This window comes from Puntigrus tetrazona, unplaced genomic scaffold (assembly GCF_018831695.1).
Source record: "Puntigrus tetrazona isolate hp1 unplaced genomic scaffold, ASM1883169v1 S000000116, whole genome shotgun sequence".
NCBI classification, from domain to species: Eukaryota; Metazoa; Chordata; class Actinopteri; order Cypriniformes; family Cyprinidae; genus Puntigrus; species Puntigrus tetrazona.
In genome coordinates, this window is record NW_025047793.1 from 1,130,807 (window position 1) to 1,150,619 (window position 19,813).

Here is a 19,813-nt window from a genome sequence, read left to right on the forward strand (position 1 = left end):
AAGTGTCCGTTTATCTTCTGTGTGTATAGTGCGATATTTACATTTTTAACACAGTGTCCAGAACGGAAAAATAGCAATATTAACGAAATAAGTTGCCTTTCACATTTTTACTGTCGCTCTAGATCGAGATGCCCGATCTCGGAAAGATATGCACTGACTGGCACACCCGTTCTCTGGCTGGCACACACACACACACACACACACACACACACACACACACACACACACACACACACACACACACACACACACACACACACACACACACACACACACACACACACACACACACACACACACACACACACACACACACACACACACACACACACACACACACACACACACACACACACACACACACACTCTCTCACACACACACAGACACACACACACACACACACACACACACACACACACACACACACACACACACACACACACACACACACACACACACACACACACACACACACACACACACACACACACACACACACACACACACACACACACACACACACACACAGACACACAGACACACACACACACACACACACACACACACAGAGACACAGACACACAGACACAGACACACAGACACACACACACACACACACACACACACACACACTCTTTGTCCTTTCACACCGTCATCTTCATCTCAGCTGCACTAAAAGTAAATATATTAGTGTTTCACGTGCCTGAATGAACTATGCAGCCCACGCTCATTTTATTGTAGCCTTATATTCTTTCTAAATGTTGTTCTTTTGAGGCAAATGATATTTAAACACAATGTGTCCTGAGCTCTTTTCTTTCTGTGCGTATAAAGGTGACGCTGATGAAGACCCTAACTAGGGAGAAATACTCCTTTGTTTGTAACCGTTGGCTGGACATCAATGAAGATGACAACGAGATCGTCAGAGAGCTGCCAGCTACCGGGAAACTCACTGCAGAACCGTTACCACGTGAGAACATCTACAGAACATCTACAGAACATCTACAGAACATCTACAGAACATCTACAGAACACATGCTTATATTATATTATAACACTTTCACCCTTCTTTAGGTATCACATTTTTCTTCTTTAGTTAAAACCCCCAAAACGCCTACATGTGTGTATCTATAGCACTTTAAAGATCACGGAATACAAAACACGGCTCTGAAAAAACCCAAAACAATTAATAACGTTTTATAATAACAATAAAGTGCTTAGCTGAAGAAACGTGACTTCAGAGAACCTCTGGAGAGCCTTCATGGGCTTTGGTTTAAGATACAAACTCAGTCATGCAGTATATTAGTAGATGACAGTAAGAAAAGGCTATTTGACAAAGATTTGATTCTTTAAAGAGGTGGCAAGGTCGTAAGGTGGCAATATTGAAATGCTGTCTTTAAAATTGTCCAAAATAAGTTCTTGGCAATGCATATTATTAATTAAAAAGTACGTTTTGCTAAATTTATGGTAGAAAATGTCCTAAATATCTCCATGGAATATTGTCTTTATTTAATATCCTAATGATTTTTGGCATAAACAGATCATTTTGACTCGTACAGTGTATTGTTGGCTAATGCTACAGATATCTCTGTGCTGATTAAGACTGCTTTATGTTTGTTTTTTCTTTGTTTGATAGTTATGAAATATCGCGTGACGATTTGCACGGGAACCGTCAGCGGAAGTGGGACAGACGCCAGCGTTTACTTGAACATCATCGGAGACCTGGGAGACACCGGAGAGCGTCTGATGTTCATGAGCAAGAACAACGCCAACAAGTTTGAGAAAGGAAACGTGAGCAACTGTTTCCAGCACTGATTATAATAAGAGATACAGCACATAAAGGCAGACTAACACTGAAATTAAATCAGAGATGTCTGATGCTGCGTATACTTTCTGAGACAACAAGAGATGAATCTACTTTAACAAGAAAGTGTGCCTTAAATATTCCCTCAATATTTCTTTTGTGGCTCGTATAGTGAAAAACATGAGATTATAGGCCTATCATTCATTGTATACATTAATATCTTTTAAAAGAATAGATTATATATATATATATATATATATATATATATATAAATATAATAGTAAGCCAATAACCTATTTCACAGCTATTTCATATATTTTATTAATAAAAGTAATAATAATATAATAATAATAATAATAACAGGCCTAAAAATAAGAAGAATGTAATCTACATTGATTGGAAATACTAAATCCTCTTAATATCGTCAATTTTATAATGCTTTTCTCTGGTTATTATCAACACGTGATAACATGCATATCAGCACGGCCAGGTTGCATCTATGGAAACTGTTTTATGAATTTTAAACATTTTTTATTATATAAGTTTTATTGAGTTCCATCCCAAATCCCAAAACCTTCTCTCTTGTTTATAGGCTATTCGTTCATAAATTACATTACTTTATAAATGCCATATTTGGCAGCCATTAGTATATTAATAATAACAGCGGCGTATGAGAAGTTTGATTCCACAGACAAAAAGTAGAATATGCCTTTTTCGAAGCTGCTGTCTATAGAAACAAATTGATAGCTAAAGTTTAGACGATCGATATAATTAGTTTGTTTAGCTTCTGTTAATCTAATTAAAGATATTACATCCGGTTCATTTTAACACGTTACACTGCAGAATGGAGAACCCAGTATATACTCAGTATGTATGCGTAGTATTCTATACACTGCTTTCACTCTTTTCTCAGCATGATGAGTTCCTGGTGGAGGCCGTCTCACTGGGACCGATCAGGAGGGTTCGGATTGGTCACGACGGACGAGGCGGAGGATGCGGTTGGTTCCTGGATAAGGTGATGGTCAGAGAGGAGGGCCAACCCGAGGCGTCCTCCATCCAGTTCCCGTGTTACAGGCAAGGCGGTCTAACAGACATCGTGTGCTCAAGCTCATCTCTAACTCACTAGTCCGTGTGTATATGTGTGTGTCTGGATGGGTAAAGAACACGGGAGAGTGGTGTTTAAGTCAATTATGTAGTTGAGAAAACTGACTCTGGTTACTAATAGACACTAATGAGTGCCGAGGAAACCCTACCTACATCAACGAGAGAGCTCACACACACACACACACACACACACACACACGCACGCACGCACACACACACACACACACACACACACACACACACACACACACACACACACACACACACACACACACACACACACACACACACACACACACACGCACACACACACACACACACACACACACACACACACACACACACACACACACACACACACACACACACACACACACACACACACACACACACACACACACACACACACACACACACACACACACACGCACACACACACACACAGACACACACACACACGCATCCCTACTGTATCTCTCTCTGTCTCGTCTCAGGTGGCTGGATCGTAATGAAGACGACGGGCAGATTGTAAGAGAGTTAGTTCCTACTGATGATGGCCAACGTTTGTTCAGTGAGTGAACACACACACACACACACACACACACACACACACACACACACACACACACACACACACACACACACACACACACACACACACACACACACACACACACACACACACACACACACACACACACACACACAGTAAAACACACAGCGGTGAAACGAAATGATCTCAGTATTTCTGAGTACATGAATGTGTTTTGACTCAGTGTGTGTGTGTGTGTGTGTGTGTGTTTTCGTCCCAGCTGTTGGTTATCACATAGCGATAAAGACGGGCAGTATTAATGGTGCCAGCTCCGATTCGAAGGTGTTCGTAAAGCTGTACGGAGAGAAAGGAGACACCAACAAGATGCTGCTGGTCGTCTCCGATAACGACCTGGGGAACTATTTTGAGACGGGACAGACGGACATCTTCACCATAGAGACCTTTGACATCGGCAAGGTATGATACCTGATCATGTTCAGCACAATCAACCGGTCTACAGTTCTAATTCTATTCTATTCTATTCCATTCTATTCTATTCTTCATCTTTCTCCATTTCTGTTCCGCTTTTTAAACCTTATTATATTCTATTCTTGTTGTATTCTATTCTTTCTATTCTTTCTATTCTTTATATATATATATATAGTTCTATTATTTTTTTGTAGTTTTATTGCTTTTTATTCTGTGGTCCAAATGAACTCTATTCTGTTCTGCTGTCTTTTGTAATATTCTTTATAATAAAAAAGTTAACTCTTTTTTTGGTTCTATTTACTATTGTTAGGTTTATTCTATTGCGTTCTATTGTTCACATTCACTTTATTCTGTTAAACTAATTTTATTCTATTCTATCCCATTGTATCCCTTTTTACTTGTTCATATTATTTTGCTAAACCCGTTCTGTTCTGTTCTTCCTGATGTTTCAATTTGTTCAATTTAGTTCTTTTTAAATGTGTTCTATTACGTTTAATTCAAACCGTTCTGTTAAACTCATTCTATTCTATTCTATTCTAATGTTTAATTTAGTTATATTTTGTTCTGTTGTTCAAATGATCTCTATCCTGCTAACTTCACGCTGCTCTGTTCTACGTTATCAGGATAGATACGTGCTAGGAATCAAATATGAAATAAAATATGCTAAATATATAACGCACACATTAATGTGAGACGAGAGTGCGTGTGTTTTCTGGGTCCTGTAGATAAACAGGCTGCTGATTGGCCACACTAACGAGGGCCTGCGAGCCGGTTGGTTCCTGGACAGCGTTCAGATCTGGGTCCCGGTGCACGGCGTGCAGTACATGTTCCCCAGTCACCGCTGGCTCTGCAAGGACGAGGCCGATGGGAAGGTGGAGGTGGAAATCTATCCGAGTGAGACGCTGGAGATAGAGAAGCGTATGTATTTCACGCGTGTGTTGTTTCGTGTACGAACAGATGCATCCCCTGGGAATCTTCAACGGATTTGACCGTCGTTAGTGAAAGTCACGCAGAAGTCTGTGGAGTGAAAATGATCCACCGTTGTTTTTCTGATTGACAGTGATCAATTATGAGGTTACCGTGGTGACCGGAGACGTGTGGGCCGGAGGGACGAACGCCAACGTCTTCCTGCAGATTTACGGCGAGGAGGGAAAAACCGAACTGATTCAGCTGAAGAGCCGGTCCAACAACTTTGAGAGAGGAACCACTGAGATCTTTAGGGTGACTCCACGGAGTTGTGTTTCTCAAGCGACGTGCCATTTCTACAATCCGATTGTTCGCGTCTGAAGAGATGCATGTTCTTCGGTTGATTTCAGATCGAGGGCCTAGATGTGGGACGGGTCTATAAGATCCGAATCGGTCATGACGGCTCTGGGATAGGGGCTGGATGGTTCCTGGAGAAAGTGGATGTTAAACGGCTGGTCATGGCCATGGTGAAACCAGAGAAGAAAGAGGAAGACAAGAAAGACAAAAAGAAGAAAAAGAAGAAAAAGGTCAGATAGGAGCAAGTTTGAGCTTTTAAAACAACAAAAACATCCTTTTCTTCATTTAGTCCAGAAGCTAAACTGTTCAGTACTGAGAGCGACCAAATTGAACACTTTTTTTCAGAATGAGCAAAAACTAATAATGATTGACCACAATTTACGTATTTGTCTTTACACGAATCCTCTTCAGGAGGAAGAAGAGGAATCCCCAGGAGAACTGAAGGAGGTTGTTCGAACTTTCAGCTTCCCGTGCGGCCGATGGCTCGCTCGTGATGAAGAGGACGGAGAGATCCTCGTGGAGCTGCGTGCTGAGGACTACGAAGATCTGGAGGGTATAGAGAGAGATTCAATCCTTCACCAAAAAGTATATATTAAAAAACTATCATTTGAAATAAACACTTTTATAGTAAAATAATTAGTTTATTTAAAATATGCATTTATATATTTTTAAATTAGAAAAAAATTATATATATATATATATATATATATATATATATATATATATATATATATATATATATATATATATATATATATATATATATATATATAATATATTAATTAAAATATTCATATTTTTATATATAAAAACAGTCATTGTAAATAAACACTTTTATATTAAAATATTGTTTATTTAAAATATATAATAAAATAAAAAACTAATAAATGTAAATAATTACTAATAAATGCACTTTAAAAAAAAAATATATATATATATAATTAGCATAATTTATATTTTTATTTTAATTATATAAATATAAATAATTAAAATATGAATTCCAAATGTATTAATAAATTTGTATTATATTTAATGATTTTAAATAAATTCGTAAATTTGTTTATACCTTTTTATAAATATGTTTTTACATATGAGCCAATGAGACGTGGTAAGTGTAAAAATCTCTCTTGTCCCGCCTGATACCTTCAGCAGAAGCACATTTTGAGAAGACACTTGTGTGTTCGTGTGTTTTAGAGAACTCATATGAGGTTCATGTTTTCACCGGGGATATGATGGGGGCCGGGACTGATGCGAGTGTTTTCATCGACGTCTACGGAGAAATGGGCGACACAGGCGAGAGAAAACTACGCAAGTCAAACCACCTGAACAAGTTTGAGCGCGGACAGGTGAGTGGAAGAAAGCACACACACGGTCACACTGAATAGAGCACGCACCTGAGCGAGCATCACTTTCAGGAGGACGAGTTCACCATCACCGCGATGGATCTGGGGCTCCTGAAGAAACTGAGGATTCGGCACGATAACAAGCAGGCTAATGCTGCGTGGTATCTGGACCGCGTCGAGATCTTTGACACGAAGGATGAAACCATGTGAGCGTCATGCACCCAGTGCACTTCTCAGACTAGTTAGTTTAGTTAAGAATGCATTTGAAAAGGAACCACGTACAATTTTAACACCGATGCTTCCATTTCATGCTCTGTACTGAACTTCGTCAGTCGCTAGTTTTATTTAAGTCGCACCTTTGTTTCCTTTAATATTTCTCAGGAGAAATAGAAATAGATGCAAATGAGTAAATTGTCGATGTACAGTGAGGGCTGAGACTTCATACAATTAATATGATTTATTTATGATTTAGTTCAGATCTTTAATTTTGGAAATTTTAGATGAGAAATGGTTGAGTTTATATTAATATCCCTGATTGCAGAAAACGCATAAATATGAATTTAAAAAAATACATTTTAAAGAAAAAAAAATATTGTTAAAATACATGTATTTATTAATTAATAGATTGAATTTACAAATATCTAGCAAATTTCATTTTTGAGATCATGAGGAAGAGACATCGGGTTACTGAGCCATTAGTTTCGTATCATTAATGTACTATTATAGTTTTTAACATTTTGAATTATATTTATATTTTTAAATATATTTAATATTTTATTTTTTAACATTTATTTTATTTTAATTGTAGTAATGTATTGTGCTTTATTATATGTTTACAATTTTGTTTTTAATATTTTAAATGAATTTTAGTAATTTTTTAAATATTTTTTAAATATTTTTTATATTTTCACTATATTGTTTTCATTACTTTTTAGCTTTTAGTTTCTAAAGTTTTAATTATTTTAATATTTAAAACTTAACGGAAAATGAAGAATGTATATGTTTTACATTTTCTCTTATTACAGTTAATATTTATTCTAGTTTCTGTTTTTAGATCCTCAAGAATTCAAGTGATTTGTGTGTGTGGTTCAGGTATTTTTTCCCCTGTCAGCGCTGGCTGGCGGTGGATGAAGACGACGGGCAGCTGGGCCGTGAGTTAGTGCCCGTAGACGAGGCTTTCATGAAGAGAGACGAAGATGAAGAAGAGGAGTCGTCGCCTGCTCAACTCGGACTAGAGCAAAAAGGTTCTGAATGTTACTGAGCGCTCTGCTTTAACCTAATGGCATTTGCTCGTTACGTTGATTATGTCTGTGTGTGTGTGCGCGTGTGTGTGTGTGTGTGTGTGTGTGTGTGTGTGTGTGTGTGTGTGTGTGTGTGTGTGTGTGTGTGTGTGTGTGTGTGTGTGTGTGTGTGTGTGTGTGTAGCCATGTCCACCACGTTCACAATGAGAGTAAAGACCGGGGAGAAGAAGAACGCCGGGACAGATGCAAACGTTTACTCTATTCTTTACGGGACCAAAGATGACACCGGTAGCTATGGAAACAGTTGAGAGCGTACTGATAGTGCTGTTCCTCTGCTGAACGTGTGTTTGTGTGTCAGGTATCATTAACCTGAAGGCGTCGAAGAACCACAGGAACAAGTTTGAGTTGGGACTGACTGACGAGTTCACCATCGAAGCTGTGGACATCGGAAAACTCAAGAGAATCCGCATCGGACACGACAACGCAGGTCAGATAGCACGCTATAATCGTGAACGCATTTATGGAAATATGCTGAAACTGCATTTTATTGAAGCGGCTGAGGTCCGGCGGAGCTGATATCCGTGCATTGATGATTGACGCGTGTGTGTGTGTGTGTGTGTGTGTGTGTGTGTGTGTTTACACTGTAACGAATCGCTGTTCTTTTTACAGCAAAAAACAAAAGTAATGAACATCATTCCTGTTAATGATATTGTGTTGTTGAGAAGAGCGAGGTTTTTTAGAGATAGTATAAAGACACGAGTGGTTTGTACTTTACAGCATCATCGTTTATGATTCTCTTATTTTAAAAATACTTCTTTATAAAGTGGAAGTCATTTATTATGCATCAAAAAAACACCGCTGTTCATTAGGGGGTGCTTACAAAATAAAAAATGAATGCTTTTGTTTATCAAGGGTGCACTACATTGATCAGAAGTACAGAAAAGATATTTATAAACTTACAAAAGATGTATGTCTCAAATAAATGCCATTCTTTAATTTTTTTAATTATTATTATTATTATTAAAAATCCTGAATATACATCACTGCAGTAATGATTCAGCTTTAATTACAGGACTGCATTTTAAATTGCAGTAATATTTTACTACATTAATGTTTTTACTGTATTTTTGATCAAATAGACGCAGTCTTTAGTCACTTGTAGTTTAAATGAAAGTTTAAGGTGATGTGCAAGCCTAATGAATCCAGTGAGGTTTGTGCGTGCATGACGAGAATGAAGGTTTATTTATATATTCATATGAATCTGTGTCTGCATCTTTGTCATTCATGCTTTTATGTCTTTTTTGCATTAAACTGTCACTTAATCTGTGACTGTTCACTTTGACTGGTTTTCCTCTGGCTCTCTGAATCCAGCGTTGGTGTAAATCCTACAGACAATTACTTACAGTGTACGTGTGTGTATGTGGATGCTGCACGTGTCTCTGTGTGTGTGTGTGTGTGTGTGTCCTCAGGTGCGTCTCCAGGCTGGTTTCTGGACTGGGTGGAGATCGACGCTCCGTCTCTCGGTCAGTTGCTGCGCTTCCCGTGCGGCCGCTGGCTGGATAAAGGAAAAGACGACGGCGCCATCGTCAGAGACCTGTACCCTAATGAGCTTCAGACAGTGCTCTACACTCCCTGTATGATACACACTCTATGATACACACTCTATGATACACACTCTATGATACACACTCTATGATACACACAGACTAACTCTAAAAACTCTCGCAGGCAGACTTAGATTTCTGTGCTTTCCTCTGTTGCGCTGCAGTCGTTCCCTACGAGATTAAAATCTTCACCAGCGATGTGTTTGCTGCGGGAACGGACGCAGACGTCTTCATCATCCTGTACGGGCAGAACGGAGTGTGTTCGTCTCAGAAGTCTCTCTGCGTCAACAAGAGAGAGAGGAGGATGTACTTTGAGCGAGGAGCGGAGGACATGTTCATCGTGGAGGTAAACCAGCAGGTCCTTTCTGTGCCGCTCAACAGGAAAAAGATGCTGTGTGTGTTTTACTGATGGACCAACGACAGAGCAGTACACCTAGCAGGCTGATTTTACTCTCACTTTAGTTTTAAAATCACTTTCATTTAAAGTTTTACCATTTCTTTTTGTCTTTCTTTGTTTTAGTAGCAGTAGTATGTGATGTTTATATAGTGGTGCTGTTAAACAATTAACTATTATTAATCCAAAATAGAAGTTCTTGTTTACATAATATATGTATTTAATATGTACATATAAATACACACACATTCATGTATATGTTTAAAAAAATAAGTTTATATTTAAAAAAAAAAAAAAAAAAAAAAAAAAAAAAAAATATATATATATATATATATATATATATATATATATATATATATATATATATATATATATATATATATATATATATATATATATATATATATATATAATATAAATATATATGTAAATACAGGTAAATATATACTGTACTATACATTAAATTTGAAATGAATTTTAATTACTTTATTTTATTTAAATTAACTTATTTAATTGTTTTAATTTTAGTTTCAATTTTATTTTTACTGTTTTACTATTTATTATTGCATTTGTTTTAACCTTATACTTTATTTTGATAGCCAACTTAGAAATTTTACTACCTATAAGTAACTTCTTAACTACATGGCAACTAATTCTCATGAAGTTTCGCAGCATCTAATAGAGTAGACCGTTAGGGGAGGTCAGGGGACATATACCTGCAAAGCGTCTCATAGTCAGTATGTAGTACGCTCTGGACCCATTAGAATAGAGTATTAGAAGTTATTACTACTAATACTCTAATGACTGCTGATACTGATGTTGATTCTTGGCTTCTTCAGTTGGAGGACATTGGAGACATCATTGAGAAGATCCGTATCGGTCATGATAATCGAGGGGTGAATCCTGGCTGGCATTTAGACCGTGTGGAAATTCGCCGTCTTCTCCGGAAAGGGAAGGTATTGGTGTTTATCTCACAGTCCTTTCTGCTCGTCTACGGATCTATCTCCACGTGCCGCACAGTTAAACACGACTCCTGTAATCTCAGCATGTTTTGTAAAACGCTCGAGCGATCCAGAAACACATATCCTGCCACCGTCTGCGGCTGATCTTCCACGTGTGGCTCAGACGGGTCTTTCCTGTAAGCGGGCGTTGTTGGCCAGACTCAGCTACGCTTTGGACCAGATATATTAGTCTTAATTCTGGCAACGTGAAACTCGGTTGAGTCTAGAATGATCCCGTCTGGCCGTGGAAAACCTTCTTTTCCTCTCCGCTGTCCGTCGTCCACCCATTTCATTGACCCACATCTGCTCTCTGTTGCCGTTTGTATAATTAGTTCCAGTGACTGATCTTCTGTGACCCGTCTCCAGTCCAGAGCTATCTGTGAAACACTGCCTCGGCTCGAGCTCCGTCAAACACAAACCCTTATTTAAACACATTAATACGGTTGTTTAGGAAGGATGCATTAAATTGATCAAAAGTGAAGACAGTGAAGACCTTCATGATGGTACTATTATTTCAAATGTGCTGTTTGGAAGTGCTTAAAAAATAGTTTCTACGAATATATGAAGCAGCAAAACTGTTTTCAGCTTTCATATACTGAGCAGCAAACCAACATGACTTTGAAAGGATCACGTAGCATGGAGGAACGCTGAAAATTTAACTTTGCATCCGAGGATTTTATAAATGCAGCCAGGGCGAGCGCAAAAGACTTCTTTTCAAATAAATCAGACCTTAGGCCTGTGTGACAGATTTGATTTGATTATTTTATGAAATAAAAACCGAGTCTGCCCGGACTCTTCAGTTCTTCAGTAGACAGGTAGTCCTGTAGAATAAAGCACTGCATCGCTGCACACATTAAAGAGAGACTTCTCCCAGAAATGTAATTCTGTATGTAATTACTCCCCTTCGAGTGCTTCTGAGGACCTCTGTTCATCTTCAGAACACAAATCTGAGAGCCCAAGATAGCCCAAGAGCACTAAGATCCAGAGATTTAGTAAAGACTTTATTAAAATAAGCAAATGGTTCATCAGCGGTTTAGCCATATATTTCGTAAAGCTAAGAGAATAGTTTTTGTGCGTGAAGAAAACCAAAATAATGGCGTTATTGAATTTGGAGGAGCCAAATCACTGAATAAAGTCGTTATTTAGTTTTCTTTGTGCACAAAAAATATTCCCGTATCTTCATGTATGTAGAGTTGAATCTCTGATGATTTCTGAGTCAGGTTTGGGTCTCTCTGTCTATAGAGGCTCGGAGAGCTCTCACAATTCATCAGAAATATCTTAATTTGTGTTACGAACATGAACAAAGGTCTCACGTGTTTGGAGCAAAATGAGGATGAGTAAGGATTTTCATTTATGGGTGAACTTTGACCTTTGAATGGCATTGTCATTAGAATGTGATTTAGTAAAATGTAAAGGACTAATATTGAGCGTGTTTTGACGCAGGGCTCCGAGACGGCGATATTCCCGTGTGAGGGATGGCTGGCTCGCTCGGAGGAAGACGGCGAGACGATTCGAGAGCTGGTGCCGTCTGACATCATCGTGGAGAAACTTTCCCGAGACGGGACCCTCAAAGTCATCGAGACCGAGGTGGACGACGCGCTGGAGAGTAAGCTGGGGACCGGATACGGGGCTTATGTGTAGCAATAGACAAAAATACACTGTATGGGTCAAAATGATCAATTATTAATCAGTTTTATAGTAAAATTCATGTTCCATGAAGATATTTCCTATCTTAAATGTATTAAAAGCATGCATTGCTAAGAATGCATTTGTAAAACTTTAAAGGTGGTTTTCTCCAAGTTTACATTTTTTTGTACCCTCAGATTTTCATATAGTTGTATATAGTTGTCCTATCCTAGCGTATTTATTCAGCTTTCAGATGATGTTTAAACCTCAATGTTCCCTATTGTTTTGTGTTCAAGGGTCACTCATCTATATATTTATGCATTCAACAGTTTTATGCAAAATGGCTGCAATCAAACTCTACTTTTTTGGACTCATTCATTACCCAGCGAGACTAGCGCATGTACGTGTGTGTGTTACAGTTCACACATATACGGTGACGGTGACCACGGGAGACGTGTATGGAGCAGGAACCGATGCTAACGTGTTCATCACTCTTTACGGAGACATGGGAGACACTGGAGAACGCAAACTCAGCAAGTCTGAGAACAGCAACAAGTTTGAGAGAGGATCGGTGAGACACACGTACATCGTCCATCCCAAGTATTTAGACCTTTTTAATACCATTAAAACAAAGACATCATTTAAAACGGCCTTTCAGATCTTGGGTTAGGTAAGATCATTTGTTTGATCTAAAATACAGTAAAAAAATGAGATATTGTTACATTTTGAATGAACTGTTTCCTATTTTAGTGCTGTTAAATGATTAATCGCAATATATTTTTGTACTATATATGTGTGCCATGTATGTATGTATATATATATATTACACACACGTATGTATATATTTAAGAAAATATGTTAAGTTTAAATTTAAATATTAAATATAATTTATAAGAATATAAATAAATAAATATATATATAAAAAATTCCTGCGATAAAAAGCATCATTGCTTCAGTGTCACATTATCTTTCTAATATGTTGATATGATTTAATTTGATTTGATTTGCTCAAGAAATTTTGTGACACCATAAATGTCTTTACTGATCAGCACTTTTTAATGCACCTTTTCTGTATAAAGTTATAAACTGCGCTCTGATTGGCTGCTTCTGATTGGTCAGGTGGACACCTTCACTCTGGAGGCCGTGGATCTGGGCCAGGTGTTTAAGATCCGCATTCGTCATGACAACAGCCTGCTGAGTGCTGATTGGTACCTGGAACAGGTGGAAGTGCTGGACCAAGATACGGAGGAAGTCTTTCTGTTTTTGTGTGAGCGATGGCTTTCGAGGAAGAAGGAGGACAGACGGATCGACAGGGTGTTCTACGTTAAGGTCTGCCTGCATGTGTGCATGTGTGCACCCGTGCATGCATGCGTTAACACTGTCACAGCGTTACAGACGAGTCCAGAGCACATCCAGATGTGTCTACTGTGTGTGTGTGTGTGTGTGTGTGTGTGTGTGTGTGTGTAGGGGTATGAGGGAGAGCGAGAGACCGCCTTCTGTCCAATTAAAAAAGTGACAAATCTGGACAGCAACATGAACAAGAAAAACAAGAAACGACATTCAGAGGAAGAAGATGAAGAAGGATCGTGTATGTATAAGAACATAGTGACCTTCTCCACAACATACAGTGGCCTTCAAACGCCTTTGGGACTTTTATTATTTCATACAATATTTTCATTACAATTTATATGCTAGCACACATTTTTTTCCATATACATGTTTGTGAGTATTATATTTTTGTTTACATATGTATGTATGTGTGTATAAATACACACCATTTTTATTATATTTATTGCTAAAATATGAGTGAAATGTAGTAAGAAGTGCAAATGAGAAGTGATAATTAAATCATACAGATAATGCCAGTTTTAGTCACTTAAATTAAATTAAATTATTAATTAAATGAATTTCTTCAACCACATACAATCATACCATGGCATGAGTTTTTCATGAGCAAATGCCACTATTCTCTATTTTAATTTAATATGAGGGGAAAAAGTAATTGTGTGTGTGTGTGTGTGTGTGTGTGTGTGTGTGTGTGTGTGTAGTGATTCCCTACCACTTCTCGGTGACGACGGGGTCAGACCGGGATGCTGGGACGAGCAGTCGAATATATGTCATCATCATAGGAAAGAAGAACAAGAAGACCGATCGCCTCTGGCTCGACTCGGGCGGGAAAAGCGCATTCCTGCCCGGATCCTTGGATTACTTCACCTGTTACGGAAGTGATGTCGGCGACATCAAGAAAGTGCAAGTGAGTGAAAGCAGGCACACAGATTCAGGAGTCTGTACTCGTCAGCTCAGTGTACAGGTTGTTGGTTTGTGTTGTGTGTAGCTGGGTCACGACGGGGCGACTCCGGAGAGCTGCTGGTTAGTGGACGAGCTGACCGTGGATGTGCCGACCAAAGCGGTGCGCTACGTGTTTCCCTGTAAATGCTGGCTGGCCAAAGACAGAGGAGACGGTCTGACCGCCCGCTTCTTAGATGTGCAGGACGCAGAAACCGTCAACATCTCACAGAAGGTACACCATTTGATTTCAGCCTTAAAAATAGGAATAGCTCATGTTTATAGCTTTGTTAAATATTATTATCTTCTTACAGCATATGCTGTGCTATTCAAAAGGTTTTTATGTTTTTGAAATAAACATCTTTCTACAGTAAATAATATTGTGAAATATTATTACAATTTAAAAATAACAGTTTTCTATTAGAAAGTATTTCAGAGGTAATTTATTTCTGTGATGAAAGCTGGAATTTCAGCATCATTCATCTAGTCTTCAGCGTCACGTGATCCTTCAGAAATCATGATAGTGTTCTGTATAATCCAGTAAGTGTACTGTATTGAAGAGGTTCATCTTTAGGTGATCTACGAGGTAACGGTGATAACAGGAGAAATGCAGCACGCAGGTACGGACACACAGATCTATATGACTGTGTTTGGAGTTTACGGCACGTCAGAGGAAATGCTGCTGCCAAAACTAGAGGACAGGTACAATACACACTCACACACACACACACGCACTCACACACACACACTCACACTCACACACAGACACACACTCACACACACACACACTCACACACACACACACACACACACACACACTCACACACACACACACACACACACACACACACACACACACTCACACTCACACACACACTCACACATACACTCACACATACACACTCACACACACGCACACACACACACACACACACACACACACACACACACACACACACACACACACACACACACACACACACACACACACACTCACACTCACACACACACTCACACATACACACTCGCACACACCCACACACACACACACACACATTCAAGTTGGTTTGGTGAATTGCGGGGACATTCCAAAGGCGTAACGGTACAAGCCGTATTTAAATATGGTATATAAATGGCCTTACACCAAACCTACACCTAAACATAGCTCTCACAAGAAACTTTGTGCATTTTTACTTAAAAAAAAAAAAACCTCATTCTGTATGATTTATAAGCCTTTTTAAAAATGGAGACATGGAGGAATGTCCTCATAAATCACCCTCTTCTTGTAATTCTTTGCCATACACATGTTATTATACTAATGTGTGTCCTCATATATCACAAAAATGCATGCTTTATGCAAAAACATAATGTTTTCATACAGTTTGTTTTGCAACGATATTTGAGTTGGACAATATGAGAATATACGAAAAAAAAGAATAAGAATGTAACTATTAGGAAGTAGGTTACCTGTAGTGTTCTTTTATTGACAATGATATACTACTATTTTCTGTTTTCAGTTTTAGTAATGTTGTTTATTCCTGTTAATTTAAAAAATTTCTATAGTTCTTTTTATTTAGTTTTAGTACTTTAGTACAAGTTAACGTACAACAAACAGCTGAAATGAAATAAAAATGATGAATGTGCACTGAAACGTATCGGTGTGTAGGTTTGAACGAGGGCAGAAGGACACCTTCAATCTGGAGATTGAGGATATCGCTCCTTTGAGAAAGATGAGAATGCGTATAGATGGTTCTGGAAGCAGACCCGACTGGTTCCTGGAAAAGGTTTGTAAGAGAAAGTAACACAGACAGACTGTAACGGCTTGTTTGCCGTCGATAGACGTGGAGCATGAAAGAACAATAAACACTACTCTGCCTTTTTTGTCAGTTTAAATGTACAGTATTAGCCATTTAAGACAAAAAACAGTCAGCGCTATACTATGGTCAAGTTCAAAATAAATATATAAAGCTAAATATTCGTGCTTACCCAGAACTATGACAAGGAACAGATAAAAGATGCACGAGACCACAAATGACTGTTAAATATAAAGCTACCCTAATTGTAAACTAAACGTATCTCGTTTAAATCACTACAGAGACGTCAGAGCTAGCCGGGCTTGAGTCTGCTCAGAGCGGATACATCTGATTATTTATTTATATCTTTATATATATATCTTTATAAAGATTTGAATTTTAAACAAGTACATTCTCGCCTGAAAAACTCTTATGACACATGTTTCACCAGTCAACAAGAACAGAAAAGAACGGCTATCGTCTGTGTGAAAATATACTGTTATAAAATACAGTTATATTTTTTGTGTTTGTGCATTAATGCATGCAGATTGAACTGCATAACCTGCAGACGGATGAAGTGGCGTTGTTTATGTACGAGGAGTGGCTGTCTCGCTCGTTCGGGCCCAAGCGAACGCTCATATGTGAGATGCCTGCGGTCATAAATGACGAGGAGATGGTGGAGCTCACCACCTACACCGTTTCTGTGAAGACCAGCGATGTAACCGGTGTGCGCTTATTTGCTTTTTTTGAACTTAAAAACCAATCTTCGATCGGTTGCGTTTATAGTCGCAGACGGTAACCTACGATCGGTTGCTTTTTAGCGGCCGGAACCGATGCTAACGTGTGGATGATTATTTTTGGAGAGAACGGCGACACCGGGACGCTGACCCTCAAAGAAAGCAACAACACCAACAAGTTTGAGCGCAAACAGACCGATACGTTCCGCTTCCCCGACGTCCTCAGCTTGGGCGAGCTCTCCAAAGTGCGCGTCTGGCACGACAACTCGGGTGAGGATTAGAAGTCAAACTCAAGGTAGGCCTGTCATCAGACCTCTATGTGTGTATTTGCTCAGAAGAAGCGTGTGTTTGATCTGACAGGTCCTGCTGCCGGGTGGCACCTGGAGTACGTGGACGTGCACGATGACATCTTGGGGAAGAAGTTTCGTTTCCAGTGTGACCGCTGGCTCGCCAAGAACGAGGACGACGGGCAGATCATGAGAGAGCTGGCGTGTGCCAACAACGATGCAGTGGATTTTGATGAAAAAACCAGTGAGACACACACACATGCTCGCAAACGGAGTGTCTTTTTTTGTTTGCAACCCATTTTTTTCAATAATGTGACATATTTGATAATGCATCTGTATATGTTAGATTTTAGATCTTATAACAGCATGTGTTTTGTCTCATACAGAATATGAGATCTTGGTCACGACAGCAGATTCATCTGATGCTGAAACCAAAGAGAACGCCTGGATTGTACTGGAAGGGAAGAAAGGACGTTCCAAAGAGTTTGTGATGGAGAACTCCACTAAAAAGAAGCGATTTTTACGGTAAGCGTACATTTGTTTCTTAGCTGGTATTTATTTCTAATTAGTTAGCAAATTGTCTTCTAATTGTGTTGTGATTGCAGAGGCGCTACGGACCGTTTTGAGTTCTCCTCCAAGGAGCTGGGAGACATTGCTAGCATCTGTCTGGGACACATCCCTAAAGACGGCAAGAAGGTCAAAGTGGAGGCCTCCTGGTTTGTGGAGGAGGTTGTCGTCACGGAGAAAGAGCTGGGCAATAAGTGAGTGACCTTGGACTTTGAACACAAGTTTTTTCTAAACCTATATGAGCTTTTTTCCTGCATGACTTAAAAGAAGATATTTTGAAAAATGCTGGTAACCAAAAAGTTGCTGGTAGCCATTGACTTCCATAGTATAGACAAAACTGGTGCTAGATCATGATTAAACATCTAAAATAGTTTTTGTTTACATTATATCTTTCACTCAGGTATATCTTCCGTTGTGACGCCGCCATCCCTCTTTCCTCAAAACGGGACGAGTTCCAGACCTTCGAGTGCAGTAAGTTCATCGAGAGCTTCACCAGCAAGGCCCAAAGCCTGGTGCCTGTAAAATACGAGCTCATCGTCATCACGGGTGACGAGAAGGGCGCAGGCACCGACGCCAACGTCTTCATCACCATCTTCGGCTCCAACGGAGACTCCGGCCAGAGGCAGCTTACCAAGAAGTTCCAGAACCTGTTTGAGCGCGGCCAGACGAACCGCTTTATTCTGGAACTGCTGGACCTGGGCGATCTGCTCCGAATGCACGTGGAACACGATAACTCCGGACTCAGTCCCGGGTGGCTTCTGAGCAGGATCGAGATTACAAACACGGCCAACGCGGTGACCACCATCTTCATCTGTGGGAAATGGCTGGATAAAAACAAAGCGGACGGAAAGATAAAGCGCGTGATCTATCCAAAGTATTGATATTTAATCAACCGGTCAATGGTTGGGTCAGTATTACTAATGAATATTCATTACACGCTAATGTCGTACCAAACCTGTGTGACTAGAAGAAACAATGGAACAATTCATTGCTGGATGGATTTGAGCTATAATTGAATTTAATTCCGATAAGAAAGTCTTATTACTATATGAAGAACTGTGAAAGAATACCAACGTGAAGTCTGAAACAATGATGACACAGTTTTCATTTTTGGGTGAACTATCACTTTAAGTTAAAGTTGCAATTGCATTTAATGTTGTTTGGCGATTTTATTGACAGTGGACTTTTTTTGTATGCAAAATCTGGCCAATGTGATGCATGGGGTTTGTTGCAAATCACTCTTTGTCTGGTTATATGGATTTTTTTGGTTGATGTTTTCATTTTCCCACTAAAGTAAATGGCAGCTGATTTTCCACATCACCTCAACACTTCATCGAGCAGGTCAATGAAAGAGCGGTTCAAGTGAACTGAATTTATGCCTTCAGTTTTAACCGGCCAATCGAATACACTCGCGTTGGGACTTTAATCACAGAATTCTGGTTTCATGAACATCCGGCCTGCTCAAGATTCAGCTCGGCTCTTCTCAAAAACCTCCCAAATGTTTGGAAACCGTTGAGTCCAGTCTTTCTCTAATCTTCCAGAGTGCCACCTCACCAACGTGCCTCTAAAGAGTGTGTATGATTTGATAGACGTGTGAAAGATTATTTGTATTTTGAACATTATGATTTTGTACATATTGTCACCTCTGTGAGGAGTACAAGTGTGTGAAGTAAAGCTCTGAATCCACTGCTTTACTTTGATCGTCTTTTATTATATTTAAGAGTTAATGGTGCATAAAAACCTT

The 19,813-nt window shown here is 39.1% G+C and overlaps 1 protein-coding gene across 2 annotated transcripts; it reads left to right on the forward strand.

The window, feature by feature from the left end:
* Positions 1-3,406: 3,406 nt before the first annotated feature.
* LOC122332588 (lipoxygenase homology domain-containing protein 1-like) lies at positions 3,407-19,749 on the forward strand. 2 transcript variants are annotated; one of them, XM_043229927.1, is made up of 27 exons: positions 3,407-3,477; positions 3,719-3,915; positions 4,653-4,845; positions 4,988-5,148; positions 5,244-5,420; positions 5,602-5,743; positions 6,385-6,536; positions 6,606-6,739; positions 7,626-7,777; positions 7,958-8,062; positions 8,133-8,261; positions 9,244-9,408; positions 9,543-9,724; positions 12,217-12,379; positions 12,819-12,970; positions 13,519-13,728; positions 13,867-13,987; positions 14,448-14,653; positions 14,735-14,920; positions 15,260-15,387; positions 16,352-16,469; positions 17,026-17,203; positions 17,300-17,485; positions 17,576-17,746; positions 17,889-18,027; positions 18,108-18,263; positions 18,470-19,749. In XM_043229927.1, exons 2-27 carry the CDS (start codon positions 3,823-3,825, stop codon positions 18,948-18,950), a joined length of 4,380 nt encoding a protein of 1,459 aa, XP_043085862.1. In that variant the 5' UTR covers positions 3,407-3,477; positions 3,719-3,822; the 3' UTR covers positions 18,951-19,749. The 2 variants fall into 2 exon arrangements, with proteins under 2 accessions (XP_043085862.1, XP_043085863.1); XM_043229928.1 differs by lacking the exons at positions 3,407-3,477; positions 3,719-3,915; positions 4,653-4,845; ... (8 more) ...; positions 9,244-9,408; positions 9,543-9,724 and adding an exon at positions 10,548-10,728.
* The last annotated feature ends 64 nt before the right edge of the window (positions 19,750-19,813 follow it).